The 17,850-nt window shown below is 47.2% G+C and overlaps 1 protein-coding gene and 1 long non-coding RNA gene across 12 annotated transcripts in view; one reads left to right on the forward strand and one right to left on the reverse strand.

Annotated features, from left to right (window-relative positions):
* Window positions 1-15,171, forward strand: part of LOC148643810 (tenascin-like) — a 139,568-nt gene extending 124,397 nt beyond the window's left edge. For 7 of the 11 annotated variants that reach the window (XM_088614943.1, XM_088614942.1, XM_088614946.1 and 4 more), the window contains 14 exons: window positions 96-368; window positions 3,046-3,333; window positions 4,632-4,904; window positions 6,702-6,824; window positions 7,476-7,619; window positions 8,363-8,482; window positions 9,095-9,238; window positions 9,923-10,053; window positions 10,326-10,458; window positions 10,748-10,899; window positions 11,231-11,327; window positions 11,713-11,874; window positions 12,772-12,935; window positions 13,506-15,171. In XM_088614943.1, the coding sequence (XP_088471069.1) occupies window positions 96-368; window positions 3,046-3,333; window positions 4,632-4,904; window positions 6,702-6,824; window positions 7,476-7,619; window positions 8,363-8,482; window positions 9,095-9,238; window positions 9,923-10,053; window positions 10,326-10,458; window positions 10,748-10,899; window positions 11,231-11,327; window positions 11,713-11,874; window positions 12,772-12,935; window positions 13,506-13,616 (2,315 nt within the window). In that variant the 3' untranslated portion in view covers window positions 13,617-15,171. The remainder of the gene's footprint in view (window positions 1-95; window positions 369-3,045; window positions 3,334-4,631; window positions 4,905-6,701; window positions 6,825-7,475; window positions 7,620-8,362; window positions 8,483-9,094; window positions 9,239-9,922; window positions 10,054-10,325; window positions 10,459-10,747; window positions 10,900-11,230; window positions 11,328-11,712; window positions 11,875-12,771; window positions 12,936-13,505) is intronic. The other 4 variants (XM_088614951.1, XM_088614952.1, XM_088614950.1 and 1 more) reach the window with 3 other exon arrangements.
* On the reverse strand, window positions 12,096-13,577 carry LOC148643811 (uncharacterized). Its single transcript, XR_015928901.1, has 2 exons — window positions 13,483-13,577; window positions 12,096-12,967 (listed from the first exon to the last, which is right to left on the reverse strand). It is a non-coding gene; the product is annotated as an uncharacterized LOC148643811 (long non-coding RNA).
* Window positions 15,172-17,850: the final 2,679 nt, after the last annotated feature.

The raw sequence follows: 17,850 nt of genomic DNA on the forward strand, positions 1-17,850 counted from the left end.
TCTGAAGAGAAATACTTGAAATATTTTTCTGCCTACCCTAAGCCGCCCTTCCCAACCCCAAAAAAAGAAAAACAAATTGATTTTCTTTCACTCAGAGCCAGAGCCTCAGCTGGGCACCCTAGCCGTGTCAGATATAAGCCCAGACTCCTTCACTCTGACCTGGAGCACGACTGCAGGGACGTTTGAGGGCTTTGTCATCCGTGTCACAGACGCCGACTCTCTGTACGACCCCGTGGAGCTCACTGTGGCTGGAGAGGCCCGCAGCGCCGGGGTCACTGACCTGGTGGATGCCACAGGCTATAACATTACCCTGCATGGCCTGGCCCTGGGGCGGCGCAGAGCTGCGCTGTCTGCCTTCGCTGTGACAGGTACTGCGTAACTCACCCGCGACTCTCATCAGCACGTGCGGCCGTGCAGCTCGGTGCTCCGGCGCAGCAGGGTGCGCAGCGTGAGAACAGAAGGACAGGAGGACATAGGGAGGGTTAAGACCGAGAGGAGGCCTTTCAGTCTTTTGCTTGACTGGTGATTTTCACTCTGGAGCTGGGAAAGTTTATGCATAAATGCATGGCAATTGCATCCTACCCGTTTTGCTGAAAACCAAGGCTCGCCTTCTGTGCATACATTGCAGATTTCCACATTTCTAATAGTTAACCATCAAGAGGAGGGAAAAAAGTCCCCCCCCCCCGCCCCCCCCACCTCGGCTTGCTTGAACTCTGCTGCCTTGTAGGGGTTCTTTGGGATGTGCTGCTGGTCTTTATTTCTCAGCGCCTGGTTCCCTTCATCCTCAAACACGCATGCACCTTGTTCTCAAGATGCTGAGGAAACCTCTGTGGACTCCAATGTGCTCATCACCCTATGCCTGCCTTTTGTATGCCCAGTGGGGAGCTAGCTCGATGAGTCTCGTCACATTCTTCAGCAGATAATTCCAGGAAGCCCAATCTTAGGGACCTCTGCTGTTGGCGAAAACCACTGCGCCTTCACTTCACCGCACACTTTTTTTTGTTAAGCAGCAGTTTGATTTTCCAGAGTCGGTGCTCTTTCGTTTGGTGGCCAGTGGGTGGCAGCACTTCTTAGGGCAGCAGTCAGTCCTGCCCACTGCCGAGTCAGGACAGGCTCAACGGGGAGACGAGGAAGAAACAGCCTTCACTGTAGTAACAGAGTGCCAAAGCTCAAAGATGTGTTTTGCCAGTAGTGGTGCTCAAAGATTAACAGTGTTAAAAGATTGTATTAACCCTATTTCACTTTAGATTATATTGCCATTATATTGTCTTCAGCTGAGGGTTTGATCTCGGGAGAGCCTTCGACGCCAGTCAGCCCCCCCCCCCCCGCGCTCCGGGGGTGTGGGTTCTGCGTGCGGGTCGGCCACGAGGGAGCGGGTCTGCAGCTGCTTCGTGTCAGCACTCGGGTCCGTTTTCCTGCGCCAGCCTGGCGGAGTCAGAGCGCTGCTAATGAGAAGCGACAGCCCTGGAGGCTTCCTCCACCCTGCTCACAGCGCGGCCGATCCCGGCTGCTGCAGTGCCCCGAGAGGCTCTCCCGTTGCACAAGCTTCGGGTTAAAAAAAAGAACCTGTTAGTGGTCAGGGAGATCTCCATCAGAGAAAGATGGATTTTGACTATGAGTGAAAAGAGCTTTGTTGAGGACATGTTTACCCTGCGGCAATATTACTCTCCTTATGTATTTTTTTCCGAGAACTCTGTCCGTGGTTTGGTAGAAATATTCACTCCAGCCCTGTTTTTAGAACAATCACTCTGCAGTTTCAGTGTCAGCTTAAATTTTGTGGTAGCCCACCTCAATTTTGCAGAGTCCCTGTGAAGCCCTCACATGCCAAATTTTCTTCTATCCCACTGGGATGCGTCTTCGATGGATTTCATTGTGGACATGCCAACAGCAGACCCCAGCAAAGGAGCACTTTCTCTCTCTAGCCGGCTAGAGACCGCAGCTCCATTCCTGCCGCTTCAGCACATTCTTGTCAGCCTCTCCAGGCCGGTCGGCATCTCCAGCTCTGGTCCTAGGGATCGAAGACGTTCCCGGGGCTTGCCTCTAATTAGTGCCTTAACGTTTTATCGCCTTTTCACTCCTTTGCTTTGCTTTGAAAACAGCCACATTTTGGGGGGGGCTATAGGAAGAACCAGTCTCACAATGATATTATTAACAGTAATGAATTCCTAGAAGTCTCTAGCCTGTCAGTTGGCATCTCTGGGTACCGCAGTGCTGTCATGAGGCCTGTGGGCTGCCTCTCACATGCTTTTCCATGCTTTCATTCCAGGCATTCTAGGGCCTGAGAGGTGGTGACAGTTTGGTACTGTAGTAATACTGTAGAATGTATTCTTTCCGTATGTTTAGGTAATGTGAACATTGTTCTTTTTTTAAATGATTGGTTTATTTATGCCATTGTTTGTTTTGTTGACATGACTGTTTAGGTTTGCTACACAGTTTAGAACAGATGCAGGAGTAAGCTTCCCAGAAAAAAAAAACCCAGCAAAACCCAGGACTCGTACCCTTGCCTAGTTTATGAGAGCAAAATTTGCAATAGGACAGAGGTGTTCTGGAAAAATAAAGAGCATTCGGAGCCTGAAGACCATCTTGTTGAACACAGAGCCCTGCATTCCAGCCTGTGTATTACCCACGTGTGGGCCCGAGATGAAGTGTGAGGCCATGCTGCCCCAGGGTGGTGTTCTGTGTTTTTACAGAGCTGGTGTGGTTTGTATTATCATGATTTTCTGTGTAGTTGCACATCTTGGCACATAGTCGCATAGAGACATGCATGAACACATGTCATGAACACATGTGCATCTTCTTCACATGTGTCTTTGCATATAATTTTAATTATTCATGTAATGCTCACAGAGTTTGGTTAACACAGAGCTGCGCGATCTTGTCCTCACGATAGGGAAGTGATTCTCTTGCAGTAGTCGAAACAGGATAGGTCCCTTGCTGTATGCGTGTTTTGCAATCACTGCATTCCTCAATCTGTGTTCTCACATGCACTTGTTTCTCCCCCTTTCCTAAAAAAAAAACCCAAAACAATCCCTGCCGTTCCCATAGCGGAGTTGCCCAAAGTGGAAAACCTAAACATTTCGGACGTGAACCCGTACGGGTTCCGGGTGTCCTGGACAGCGAGGAACGGGAGCCGGCCCGATGGTTTTGACCACTTTTTCATGGTGGTCACGGACTTGGGCCGGCTGCTGGAGCCCCAGGAGTTCAGGGTGCCGGGCAGCCAGCGGTCCTGGGATGTGTCTGGGCTGATCACTGGCATAGGCTATGAGATCAGCCTCACGGGCCTGGCTCGGTCCGGGCTGCGCTCCAGGCCGGTGACAGCAGTGGCTGTGACAGGTACACACAAACACACCACACCTGCAGTCCGCAGCCTGGGCTCTCCAGCAGCTGTGCACAGCTGCCACAAGCACAAAGGGCAACGGGGCTGAGCCTGAAAAACTGGAAGCCTTTAAGTACACATGGAATATGTGGAAGAGGGAAAGTCCGTTTATGATGGGGATTGGCTTTTAAACATGAAATTTGGAAACATCTAAGTTAGATACGCAATTGCCTGTCCCTTTTTCTTTACGCATGCTGGCCACATGCTGACAGGATGGGGAGACAGCGATTTGGCAGCAGGCCTGGCATTTTGCACCCGTTGCTGGAGAGCCCCCAACACTCTGGTCTACCTCCTACGCTCTCTCCTTCCTTGAACATTTGGATTTTTTCCTCCTCTAGTTTTTTTTTTTACAGATTTTGCTTGTACAGTCTTGCAATTTCTTTCAGAAATGCCATGCTGCTCTTTTCCTTCTCCCATTCAAATATGGCCAAGCGACGCGTTTGACATATTTTTGCTGTGTTTTCCTTTGGATCATCAGTGTAGACTCATCTAGAATCCACAGTAACTCGATCCCTTGCCTCCTCACAGGGCGTCCAGGGCTGTATTGAAGTTGTCTCTTGACTGCCACCATGATCAATCTGTTGTTGACTGTAAAGAGGGAAACACAGTAATGTGCACCTGAAGCATGAACTTACACTTTCTGCTTGGGATAATTTTTGTGTTAACTGTTTTTCTATTTATTTCATTTTAATGCCCAGATGCATGGGGGTGGAGGTTTCACACTGTTTTTTCTCAGAAGCAATTTTGAGAAAAAGTCAGAATGTGTTAAGAGACAGAGAGGACACAGCTGCATTCGGTGTACAGCACTTGTCAGGCTCAAACTGAGCATCTGCTACTGAAGTGCAGGAATTAGGCCCTGGTTTCAGACAGGCACAGTTCCAGAGCGTTTTTTACATCCAAGACAGAAACATCCCGATAAAACGAAGACTTAGATGTGTTTACATTCTACTGAGAACTTGGTGTGCCTTATTGGGAAAAATATCAAATGCACTGTGATGCCTTACTCGCTCCCCTGTTCCTCTGCTAATGTGTTAATGCATTGTGACGAAGTCGAGGCTCCATTAACCAGCTTTCTTCCCTGTGCTAACTGCGACCAGCCGCCCCTGCGTGCTGGTCAATAACTGAGAGCCAATGGTCATTACATCTCCATCATCACCACCACCACCATCATCATCCTTTGGAATGGCCCTCAACAACCAAAACAAAAACATCTACCAAAAAAAAAAACACCCCTCTTGCTTCCCTTGTCGTCCAGAGGCGGAGCCCGAAGTGGACCACCTCCTCGTCTCCGACGTGACTTCAGACAGCTTCCGCCTCTCCTGGACCGCGGACGAGGACGTCTTCGATAGGTTCATTATTAAAGTTAGGGACTCCAGAAAGCAGGCGCACCCACAGGAGCTGAGCGCCTCCGGGGAGGAGAGAACCAGAGACGTAACGGGCCTCTCGGGGGGCACCGAGTACGAAATCGAGCTGTATGGCGTGGCCCTGGGGAGGCGCTCGCAGCCCATTCATGGTGTGGCCCGAACAGGTACTTCTCCCAGCAGCCGGCAGCGCCCCCGCGCCCCTCTGCGCTGGTGAACGGGAACAGAGGAGCCGTCTCTCCCCGCTGTTGCCATTTCTAATCTCTCAAAAGCTCTTGTCGTACCGTGCTGTCGCAGTCTTGGCTTCGATCCAGAGGAGCATGAGAAGGCGTGTCTGTGAGGTACTTCCAGTCATCAGCAGCCATTTTACATCTCCCATGCTTGCACCTTCCCATTACTTAACAAGAAACCGGGCTGTACTCATTGTTTCCTCCCAGCCGTTCTGGGTTTTTGAGGCCTTCAACTGCGTTATGACTAAGTTCAAAGTACTTGGTGCAAGATAAAAAGTGTATTTTAAGTCGGCTTGACATACAAATCCTCATCTTGCATCAGTGTTGTGATGAAATCACAAACAATGTGCCCAGAGGGGCAGAGGCACAGGATATGAATAGTTAACTTTTTCTTTTTTTACCTTGAGCATCTGCCCCTGTATATCTGTGAATGCCTTTCAGGGGAATGGAGTGACTGTTCATCCTCGTCTTCAGTAGTGTAATCGAGACAGACCTAAAGTGGGCCAAACAAGCATTTCTGAGTTCAATTCAAAGCTCTCTGTTGGCTTTACCCCAAGTAGAACATTAACCTTTTGCCAGTGAGAAGTAAGGTACATGGTATAAACACTTTAATAAAAGGAGAAAGCTTTGCTGAAAGTGATGAGCTGAGAGTATACAAGCAAAAGGAGCTAATGTTGAGCTGAAAGATTTAGAAGCGGCTGGGTTGTCACTAGCAATCTGAATAACAATTGCTCTTGTTTTCTTATCGGTGTGTCTTATCGATTTTCTTAATCTAATATTCACAGCTACTGTTGGGGATATGCCAGCAGCCATCATATCACTGCCACTACACCTTCTCTGTGCACATAAGTCAGTTTGACTGCCTGGCTGTCATCCGTGTCTGCGAATATCTGTCCAACAGAAAGCAGCTGTTGCTCCAAAGGGGCCTGAAATAACTCATTAGCCAGTACTCCCTTCTAGGGAGTAATTCTCAAGAGAGTAGCTTGTCATCTCTTCTTACAGCATGCTTTCTTTTCTGCCCTACATTTTTGTGACTCCTCACCTCTGCTGCATAGTTTTGAAAAAAAAGCAAAGACCCGATAATTTTCTCAAGGGGAAGATTTTGCTTGTGTGTGTCTCATCCCCCAGAACCTTCTCTTGCACGCCTTAAAGAGCTGAGTTTTCTTTTCGAGTGATGCTGGAAGTTGAGGTGGATGCCTTTTTGATGTTCTTCCTGTTTCTCCCTGGTCTGCAGTTTGTGGCTCTGCTCTGCTCTCCCTCATCTCCCACTGTTCTCATGGCTTTGATTTATCTTGGTTTCGGACTGGGTTTCTGCTTTCAGGGAGTCTTATGAGACTCTGAGAGTCCTTTTGAGCTGCAGTGAAGAGTCTGAAAAGGACACGCTCTGCTGCCAGGAGGGGGGTTTGCTGTGTCTTTCTCTCTTTGCTCTGGTTCTAAGACTGTGCTGCCGTTTCTCCACACTGTTGAAAAGGAAGGGGGGTCAGTGACCCTCACCATTCCACAAGTGTCCGCAATGAGTCCTGGTGCGCTCAGACCCTTCCTTTTTCTGCAGGACAGCATTACTGGCTTCTCGGAAAGGGGGGTCCTTCACAAATGCCGCGAGGAGCCGCGTTTCGGAAGGGGGTGGCGGAAAAACAGGCTCCAGAATGCCCTGCCAAGCTGCAGACCCGATTATTGATTCTCTCCTTTCTCTTCTGTCTTGTCTGGTCTGTCTTTCTCCGAATGTGTCCTCAGGCCTGGGAGCCCCGAAGGGCCTGCGTTTCTCTGATGTGACGGACACCACGGCCACTGTGCACTGGACCGTCCCTCGCACCCGGGTGGACAGCTACCGAGTCTCCTATGTGCCCACACAGGGAGGTCAGTGCCCCGACAGTACCAGGCACAGGAGTAGGGATGCAGATAATGGACTGGAGTTATTTTGCATCATGCAATTGTCTTAAAAGCCCATATCATCCCTATCCGAGTCACTTACCTTAATTGGGACTACAGTCTTGTACAATTAGCAAGCAGATAAAACCCCAGTGAGTTGGTGAAAAGATGCTCAGTTCCTGGAGGCGACGGTCACCCAGGAGAAGAGGTGACGGCTTTGTAAGCAGTGTGAACTGCAGATGTGAGGAGCATCACTGCAAACCCTAGAGTTTCCCGTGAACACTCAAATGAATAACATCTGGAAAGATCCTGGAGATCTCAATATATATAATCCTTCTTTTCTCAGTTCATCTCCCTGTAGCTCCTGTATCAGTGGGCACGGCTGCCCCCTAGTGGTGTGTAAAGGTTATAGTTCGGACAGTACTGCTCTGTGTTAGTGTAGGTACAGGATACGTGCAGCACACATAAGATCCGCTTATGAAAAACAAGGTAATATGTTTTTGTCTGAAAGCTGTAAGCATCATGTTGTATTTGAATGTAGCTATTTGCATTTGTATTTCTCTGCTTCGTATTAGTATAGTTACTAGTCACTCTGTACAGAAATCTCTCTCATTGCATTTCTTTGTATTCCACACTCAGGAACCCCCCAGACAGTGACAGTGGACGGATCCAGCTCAAAAACTGTCCTGGCCAAGCTGACCCCCGGTGTGACCTATGAAGTCACCATCATCTCAGTCAAGGGGCTGGAGGAGAGTGACCCTGCCTCTGACGTGGTCACCACGGGTCAGTCACACGCAGCCCTCAGCCAGCTGGGGAGTGGGCATGTTTTTGAATGGTTCTTGTATTTGCTAGTTTCTCATCATGTTTTTTAGTCAAGCTGAGATGAGAACTAATACTGAAATTGCCATATCATATCACCCCACAACCCACAACTTGCAGCCCACTGAAGCACAGCAGCTGTGAGCCTGGTCAGTACCTGGAGGGAGACCTCCTGGGAAAAACTAAGGTTGCTGCTGGAAGAGGTGTTAGCGGGGCCAGCAGGGGGCGCTCACCCTGCAGTCTGTGTGGGTCCTAATGCCCCAGTGTAGTGACGGGGACACTAGACTGTAAAAAAGCACCGTCCTGTGAGTGAGATGTAAAACTGAGGTTCCGACTCTGTGGTCATTGAAAATCCCAGGGCGTTTCTCGAAAAGAGTAGGGGTGTAACCCCGGCGTCCTGGCCAAATTTCCCATTGGCCTTTACCCATCATGGCCTCCTAATAACCCCCATCTCTGAACTGGCTCCATCACCCTGCTCTCCTCCCCACTGAGAGCTGGTGTGTGGGGAGCGGACTGGCGCCTCATCCAGGTGGGGCTGCACACTGGTGGTGGTGGAGGGGATCCCCATTACCTGTAAAGCGCTTTGAGTGGGGTGTCCAGAATAACTCTATACAAGTGTAATTATATATTAATAATTATTATTGCACGTGGTGAGTGATACTGAAGCACAGCGCATCGAGCTTGATCGTGCCCTTCTTCCCCACCAGCTCTGGACAAACCCCGCGGCCTCACTGCCATCAACATCACCGACTCGGAGGGTCTGCTGCTGTGGCAGCCAGCCATCGCCACCGTGGAGGGATACGTCATCACATACAGCGCTGACAACGGTACCCCTCCAGGCCCGCGCTGCCTGTACTGCACTGCTTCATGCTCTTGTGGCCAGCTCTCAAAGGGGGTTTAAATAGCAGCACCAGGGGACCTACCGTCTGGAGGGACAGGATGCTGTGTTCTTGTGTAATATTCCTGCTCTAGAGCTGGGCACTAGAGTCTTTACTGCAGCTCAGAGCCAGGAGTGTAACTTGTCTGCTGCTGCAGGCTAATCTGAAGTGCATTCAGGGTGAAAATTTGCACACGATATTTTGTAAGTCATTCAATTCTGGGCCTCAGAGCCAGAAACAAATGTACCAAATCATAGGGGCTGTAAATTGTGCCCTGGATGATACATTTATCAAGGTTGAAGTTTTGTGGAGACTTTCCTGATTGAGACTCATTGGGGAAAAAAGTGCTTCTAAATTCTGAACTATTTCTTCTGTGCCTGAAGATTTTGCAATTAGTGTCACATTCACATGACAGACTGTAAGTCAATTCCTGTCCTCAAAAAAACACAGATGCTTCGTTGGAAGAGTTAAACCCACCATTGTAAGAAGTCAGAACGTGTGGTGAGTTTAGTGTCTTGGCGCCGGCCAGGGTTCAGTGTTTAACATCTCATTTCTCCGCAGTGGCCCCTGTGGTGGAGAGAGTGTCTGGCAACACCGTGGAGTTTCACATGAGCAGCCTGCACCCTGCCACCCTCTACACTGTCCGGGTCTACGCCGTGAGGGGCAGCCAGCAGAGTGCTGCCACCACCACCGAGTTCACCACCGGTGAGCACCCCCCACTGCCACACACATGCATAGACATTGGCAGGGCCCCTGCTGCACTGTGGTACATTGAAGCTGAGCTCTTGATCGTTAGACAGTTGCGTTTTCTCCATCTGCCTGCGGTTCTGGACCCTGGGCCCGGAAACTGCGGTGCAGCTAGAGTGAGGCCGTCCTAATTCTCTGTGGTTTCGAGGATCTGCTCTAATCTAGCTGGCTCTGGGAGGATGTCTGTGATCATTTCTTCCATAGTGCCGTCACTCTCACTAAGTGTCATGACTCTGCTAGACCTTGTCCTCACATTCCCTGCGTCCTGTTTCCTTTATAGCTGAGCTATCATTGTGCTGGAACACCTTAAGTTGTATTCAGCTTTGTGTTTTTCTCAAGGGGCAATGTGATGTATCCAAAAGAAATATACACGAGAAAGGTCTAATGGGCAAAAGACCAGTTCAGGGACGAGTCTGGTACCAGCTGTGAGGAGTGAGACTGGTGTACTCCAATCCCAGCGAATGCAGGTTGATTATCTCAGCACTCTGTCTGAACAAGGGACTGGGGCACTGCTGGAACCTGATACTTCCAGGGCCTCTGTATCAGTTCATTCTGCAAAAGGAATTACCATTCCTGTGATGAATACTGCAGGGCTCCCACTGCTGCCTCTGCTCCTCTCAGTCCTGTCCTCTGTGCCCTCAGCCCTGGACGCCCCTCGAGATCTGACCTCCAGCAACGTGCAGACAGACAGCGCCGTGCTGTCATGGAGACCGCCCCGAGCCACCATCACTGGCTACATCCTGCGCTTCGAGTCCTCAGACGGCCAAGTCAGGGTACGAGCAACCCCTTCACTATGCAGTGGACATAAAGGACTTATACACAGCTCAATTTTTCCTCCAGCACTGAGGAAAGTGTTGCCAAGACAGCTCTGTACAGTGTCCAACATAGGTGTGACAGCAAGAGCACCATGAATCAAGATTTATTTTATTGTATTGCTAGAGTTTCACAGGGATGTTGGTAATGTGCTCAACAAGATTCAGAGTGCCTCACAAAAAAATGAAATGTCCAAGTATTTATCTTTTGCTTCTCTCTCCTCTCCAAATAGGAAGTTGTCCTGGGCCCCACAACCACCTCCTACAACATGGCCCAGCTGAGTGCGTCCACACAGTACACCGTCAGTCTGCAGGCCATCTCTGGGCCGGAGCGCAGCCCTTTAATCTACACTGTCTTCACCACCAGTGAGTCCCCCCCACTGCCCCCCCTAACTCCATGCACTCCTGGACTTTCTAGTCTGGGCTGTTAGGTGCCCATCATTTTCAGTCTTGGACTAGGTCAGTTTCACTTACATCAAAATGGACCTGTGGTGTAACGCGGGAATGGTTGGTGTTTATTTCAGATTATCCAGCAATATTCTGTTGTCTAGTTCTATGCAGAGAGTATTTTTTGTGAGTCAGGCCAGGGCAGCCCTCGTGCATCAGTTTTTGATGACCCCTCCTGGCAGTGACCCCTCTGTCTCCCCCTGTGCAGTTGGAATGCTGTACAGGCACCCCAAGGACTGCTCGCAGGCCCTGCTCAACGGAGACACCACCTCCGGGCTCTACACCATCTACCTGGGCGGAGACGAGAGGCAGCCGCTGCAGGTGTACTGCGATATGACCACGGATGGCGGGGGCTGGATTGTAAGTGCTGCAGCAGAGGTTCAGGGCCGACCACCTGCTTACATTAATACATTACTTAGCATCAAGATTGCATGTTTCTTAAGATATATAAAAACACATAAAAGTTAATCGTATCCAAATGTGTTTATGCTGACTATTATTTTGATTCTATGCAGATTTAAAATAATTAACTTTGCACTAGCACTAGGTAAATGTCTAAAAGAAAAATTAGGTTCTTCAAGAAATTATCACCATGTTGCTTCAGTTAATATTTCCCGGTGAATTTCTCCTTTGTCTTTGAACGCTGCCGCCTTCTTCACCGACTGATGTTGTGTCCTGCACCCTGTTGCAGGTGTTCCTGAAGCGTCAGAGTGGTAACCTGGAGTTCTTCAGGAACTGGAGGAACTACACCGCTGGCTTCGGAGACATGAACGACGAGTTCTGGCTTGGTAGGATCTGCTATTCCTCTTCTCGCTCCCCAGGACAGCAGGGTAGGGGGTACAGGTTGGGGCGAGGAAGGAGTCACATGACCCGCGATGCCACAGGATTAACAAGCATCTACTTGCAGACAGAACAGTTGTAGGCAGTTTGCACATAGACTAAACTGGAGAAAAGGCACCAGTTCAATATGTATTAAATTTCAAGACTTGTAATGGTTTCATATCAGGAGTTATGTGAGAGAAGAAAATTATTAGTGACAATGAAATATGTATAAAGTAATGGAAATAAATGTGTCCAGTTTATACTGTACTACTGCTGAAGCCACTCTCGAGGAAGGCAGTGAGGTCAGAAAGACCCCAGACTGGCCGAGCTGATAGACTGCTCTCCCCTCAGGCCTCAGCAACCTCCACAAGATCACGGCGAGTGGCCAGTACGAGCTGCGCGTGGACCTGCGGGACCAGGGCGAGACCGCCTACGCCCAGTACGACAAGTTCAGCGTCTCCGAGCCGCGCAGCCGCTACAAGGTGTACGTGGGGAGCTACAGCGGCACAGCAGGTAGGCAGCTTGTGTACGTGTACAGGGTACAGATTAGCTCACCCTTTACCCTGCCTTACCAGACACATTGTGACTTGGGGTCAGGTGGTGAATATTTAGTCTTGTTACTCAGGGGCTGGAGCCTGACATACTGGAAGTGATTAATTCCATTAACTTAGAGCTGTAGTAGGGGGAGAAAACAAAAACCCACACACTAAAAAACCTTTATTAACAGCTGTATATTTAATTGAGTGCTCTTTTTATTGACATGTTGTTCATTAAATGAGACCAAAAAGAAGGCACACTGACTGGGTGTGCCTGGGCTGGAGGCTCTGACTGTTGCCTCCTCCTCTGTGCACCATGTCTCTGCTAGGACAGTCGCTACAGCAGTCTGGGCAGCCAGTGAGTTCACGTGTGACACTTTATTCTCCCCTGAGGGCTTGTGATTTTTAATACTGTGGTGGAAAGTGCTCCCCCTGCTGCAGGGTGTAGGTATAAACCCAAGGGACTACATCACACTCAGTAGTGAAATAAGGACTCTGAATTATTTCCGAGTCACTAAGAGGGAATTAACTTGGGATGGGGAGTAGGAAATGCTTCTGTGCACACAGAGGGTGGCTGCAGCAGGCTTTCCTGCCCCACCCCTATTTCAGTCACTGAGCTGCTCCATCACAGGTTGAGCCTGATGGGCTGAATAGCCTCTCGTTCACAGCCTTTCTTCAGAGACCTAAACCAGTGCGACTGGCTTCCTCCTGTTACCCCAGTGATGCTCTAGGAAGGCCAGGGCTGTTCTCAAACAGATTTACCTTTTAATTCTAACTTCTACAAAGCACCCTGGATGCAGGCACCTGCCTAAGAAATAATAGAGATGCTTGTGTGGAGAGTATCAGTCTCAACCCTCTCCTCTCTCTCTCTCAGGGGACTCCATGACCTACCACCAGGGCCGGCCCTTCTCCACCTACGACAATGACAATGACATCGCGGTCACCAACTGTGCTCTGTCCTACAAGGGCGCCTTCTGGTACAAGAACTGCCACCGCGTCAACCTCATGGGCAGATACGGCGACAACAGTCACAGCAAGGTGAGCGAACTCCGCCCAGTCAAGTTGTCTTCCTATTTAGATGGAAATATTCAAAATGAGTATTTTGCCGAATAGTCAGTCCCGGTAAAATGTACAGAGCAACCTGTAAAACCCTCCAATTGACATCACAAACTAGATGAGATTTCAGGTATGTGCAGCATAGGTAAGGCAAAAAAAAAACCTCCTGTGAGGCAAAGCAGCCCTTGGCCCTGTAAACATGCGGGCGTGTGAATACAGCTCTTTTAATCCAATAGAAATATTGCTTTTGACTTCAAGATGTTTTTTTCTACAATGTCAATGAATTAATGTGTTCTATTATATTCATTATTCATTCAATATTTGTTACCAAGATTTAATAAGTGGTCTGAGAAAACAGGACTGCAGTTCTCCTTTAAAAATGAGCAGTATAATCTGAACCTTCAGTAAATGTAGTTAATTATTAGTCATATCCTGTATCACACAGTATATCTGTTTCAGTGAAGGCAGATGTAAGTCTGTACAGTAACCAGTGGAGATTTAGAACTTACAGCATCTTTTGTGGGCTCACCTTGTTTCTATTTAACCTCTCAGGGTGTCAACTGGTTCCACTGGAAAGGCCACGAGCACTCCATCGAGTTCGCTGAAATGAAAATCAGACCATCCAACTTCAGGAATTTTGAAGGAAGGAGAAAAAGGTCATAAAATAAAGATCACCTCAAATCCCTAACACCCCATCATCCCCATCCCTCTTCATTGCCCCCGCAGCTACCAAAGCCACTGTCACCAGCCCAGTGCTCACCCCTGACCCCTGACCCCCATTTCCCATCCTTCCGCCCTCCTGTGCACAACTCCAGTCCTGGGAGGCCGCAGTCCAGCAGGTCTTTAAGGTCTTGTATCTCCAGTATCTACAGAACTGGGGAAAGGTGTTAAACTGGTCCTGTTAAGCCAATGATCCAATCAGTTAGTTTAGAGCTCGGGTGGGGTGAAATCCTGCACAGATTTCCAGGACTGGAGTGGGGCAGCCCTGATGGACAGGAAGCATTTGTCAGTGCTGAGCCACTGCAGTGCCCATGAACTTCAAATCCCGCTCTCTCACCTGTGACACACACCCTGAGACAGAGACGTGCACCAAAGACAACGAGCTCCACAGTTGATGGTTGGGGGGGTCCTTTTCATTTTAAAAGTCTGAAGTTGGAGGTCCTGGACCTGAAGATTTTCAAGGTCTCTTTGAAGCATCAACACCTGACCTGGGAGAAGGAAGTAAACAGAACCAGTTAAGCTCAAGTGTTATGTTGGAATGATAACCTGCAGCCAGTGCCTAGACTGGTAATTGTGCTACAGACTGCTCTTTTCTGGGGAGGGGGATTTATATATGTTTGGCTAGGTGATGCCATTTCATTGTATTTTTTTTGTATGATCGTTTTATTTTCTTTTGTATGAAATGTCCAGTCACAGTCGTTTACTTCATTTTTCTTTGGTGGGCGAAACCTGTTGGGGTCTGTGGGTCCCTGATCACAAAAACCTGTACCTTAGACTTCTGCCCTTTGACGTTAACTAGGCCTGTGTGGATATTCACATAGGCATTTAAAAATATTTCTGAAAATAATAGGGAGGGAAAACAAATCGCTGGTCACAGATTTCAAGTTAAAATGTTGTGAATTTGATGCTTACCTCCTCCTCACACCCCAGTCAAACTAGGAAGGGGGTTGGGGAGAACCCCTTCATGCATTAATAAGCGCCCCAGTGATATGCAGCCCCTTGACAAGCACGGGGCGGCCCTGCTGCTGTTCCTGTGGCACAGCTGTTAGCCTCTGCCCTGGCAGCCACACAGAGAGAAGGACCCGTTTCCATTCTCACTTTCATCGGCCCTGCAGCCCCAAGGCAGGACCTCTCCATCAGCAGTTCCACTGTGGAACAGCATGGGGGGGAAAGGTCTCGGTGACCTGCTGTACAACCAGAACTCAAACAGTGACTTCTGTTATCTTAAAAGGGATTTTAATGGAAATCTGCCCATTTTTGTGAAAGAAAGTCAGGACAGGAACACACCCTGGTCTGTTTTCAGTATTAATGATAAAAAGGATCTGTATGTATAAATCTAAACTCCTTCAAGAGAAAAAGCTGAGTCAGTGTGACCTTGATAAGCCACTGTTGAAATTGAATACCTGTGTAAATTGCTTCTTTTTTAAAGCTGAAAACAGCAACAGATGTTTCTCTGTAACCCTTATTACAATAAAACAAACTTTGTTTAAAAAAGAAAGTTTTTTTCCTTCTAGAGTATGCAGATCCTTCATAACTACTTGACCAGTTATAAAGTTCATTAAAAGCTGTCTGAGTCTAACAGAGAAGGAAACAGACTAGAGTCAGGAAACAGCTGAAGACTAAGCTCTTCTGCTTGATGCCCTAGCAGTTTAAGACACAGATCACATTATCCAGCCAGTCCTACAACCCTCCTGAACCAGTTTGCTGTTGGACAAGCTTGTCCAGACACCCACAAGTTAACGTCTTGCTGTGCAGTATTTCACAGAGATATAGACCCAGGTAATGTAGCTTGTCTTAACTGCTTGTACAGGGTCTTCTTGCAGTATCTCATCTTTCTTTTCCAACATCTTTACTGACAGGTCAGACCTAATTCAAGCAGCAAGAGGCACATATTAAGTGGACCAAAACAATCTCATCAACCTCAAGTAATTCAAACTTTGTAAGCTACACTGCAAGTTTATTCTCTCTTTACCGTCTCTGAAAAAAGCCAAATTCCACACAAATTGTTTTGGAAAGAGCTCAGCAGTTACACCAAAACACGCAGCACCTACACCTCAAGGGGATAGGCGAAATGTTCTCTCACCAGCAGGTGGCGAAACAGGGTAATTTACAGTACTTCTGTCTGAACAACACCAGGTCTCTCAGTAGTACTTCAATCAAAAGTAGGGTAATGTAGCTTGGGTATGAGGGCAAGAGGTTGGAAGTATTGGCATATGCACCCAGCCTTTAAAACAGCAACTGACAGACCACCAGTTGAAGGATGACTTAACTTCTATCCAGTCTGACAGAGATCAAGCAATAAATAGCTCAAGACAAAATAAGCACAGTTTTTCCAGCATTTCAGTTAAAGACATTATATACTGAACAACAGTTATCACACCCTATAATGCAAATTGCATGGAATTCTATAACTGAGAAAGGTTTTCTAGTTTTCCCTACAAAAAAATGAAATCCGATCTTAAAGCAAAATTTGTATTTCCTTGTATGGATACCTTAGACAGGATAGCTGTAGCTTTGTTCTCCCTTTATAAGGAGTTACTAATGTACTGTACAAACATTTTACATTGTCATCAAATTTCCATTAGAATAAGAATTCTACAAGATGGGGAATCTTGAGATCTATAATGCAGGCTAATAGAGAGCCAGGAGAAGTGATTTATTCCAAAAAGCTATGAATGAAATTCCATCTGCATCTTCATCTGAATTACTGCTGCCTCAGACTTCTTGAAAAGTGTTTTCGCTCACAGGCGAGCAATGAATGAGTGAGACATTGGGGTTAGTGCGACTCGAGGTTGTGTTACAGGAGATCTTCAAACACTAAAAGCTATGGATCAGTACAGCAGACCCTTGCTGTAGTACAATACAGTATGGACATGTGGAAAGAATATTAATATTATATTAAAATGTGAGGCTGCCAAAGACAACCTGCATATACGTTACACAGGAAAAATTAGAATACTAAAAGCTTAGTGATGCCTTCTAGAAAATAAATCTGTATGCTTCACTTGTGGAAAAGCACAGAGATCCTGACCACACCAAGTACAGGTGCCTTAAAAGGCAATGCACTTGTAAGTACAGCTACTTCAGGATTCACATGCAAATGAAATTTAACACACTCATTAGGAGACCCTTAAGACACGTAAAAGCTATTAGTATGCAATTCGTTTACAGTCACGGTTTGGCAAGACGTGCATATACTGGAGGACCTCAAACAAAAAAAGATTTAAAAGAACCTTAAATGGAGGGGAGGTACATCATAACATACAAGACCCAATGGCTCCCAGCTGCTGCCATCATGTCTCATCGATCAGCTCCACCCAGTGCCCAATCATCCAATGACAACAGATGCAGCCACTCAAAAGCGTGCCATGTCTTGGAAACCTGGCGCGGTACCCGTGTGATTCAGGAGGCACTTGTGGCGCGATTGATGTTAGTGAAACCGTATTTTATTTAATCTGTTTCCCTACTTTTATTTACTACTACTTAAATCTACTCAATATAGAATATTAATACAGGTATGGATTTTTTTAACTTAAGGTAAATTGTGGTAGCTGACAAAAAACAACACAATGTCTCTGTCGGTAATAAATAATATTAATTAAGGAATATAAACATTATACATACTGCATACAGCTCGTAGTGGTAGCCAGAAAAGAATACACAACAGCATGCCACCTTCTTCATAAACATTTTCTGCAGCAAAGTCTAAGTCAGTCACTTACTGTGGTTATTCTGGAAAAAGTCTGACATTCTGGTTCTAACAATAATACGTTTATATACTTTATAAAAAGCTATAATGTTTTAACCTTTTGCATGAATACTTGCTGTCGTTAATATTGTAAAAAGGTTGTAGTTTAAATCCATTTACAGGGAATATTACTATGGAATCATGTAAATCAATTTTGGTAGCTGAAAAACATTCTTAACGTCATTACTGATATTAATTTATGGATCTATTAATACATTTATATAGCTGGTAATAGTATCTACATCGATCTCATTGATCGTTCCCTTGTGGTTACTACGGAAACATTTCGACTTGTCCGCTTGAACTACACGTCCACTGTAACACCGGGGAAAAGTTAGCTTGAAGCTCGAAAACGATTTTGGCACGCTTGTAGCGTTTTCACGAAACCTCTAAGAGTTGCGAGAACACTTGCTTTGTGTATAAAATACA

The sequence above is a fragment of the Lepisosteus platostomus genome, chromosome 21, assembly GCF_059453375.1.
Source record: "Lepisosteus platostomus isolate fLepPlt1 chromosome 21, fLepPlt1.hap1, whole genome shotgun sequence".
NCBI lineage: Eukaryota > Metazoa > Chordata > Actinopteri > Semionotiformes > Lepisosteidae > Lepisosteus > Lepisosteus platostomus.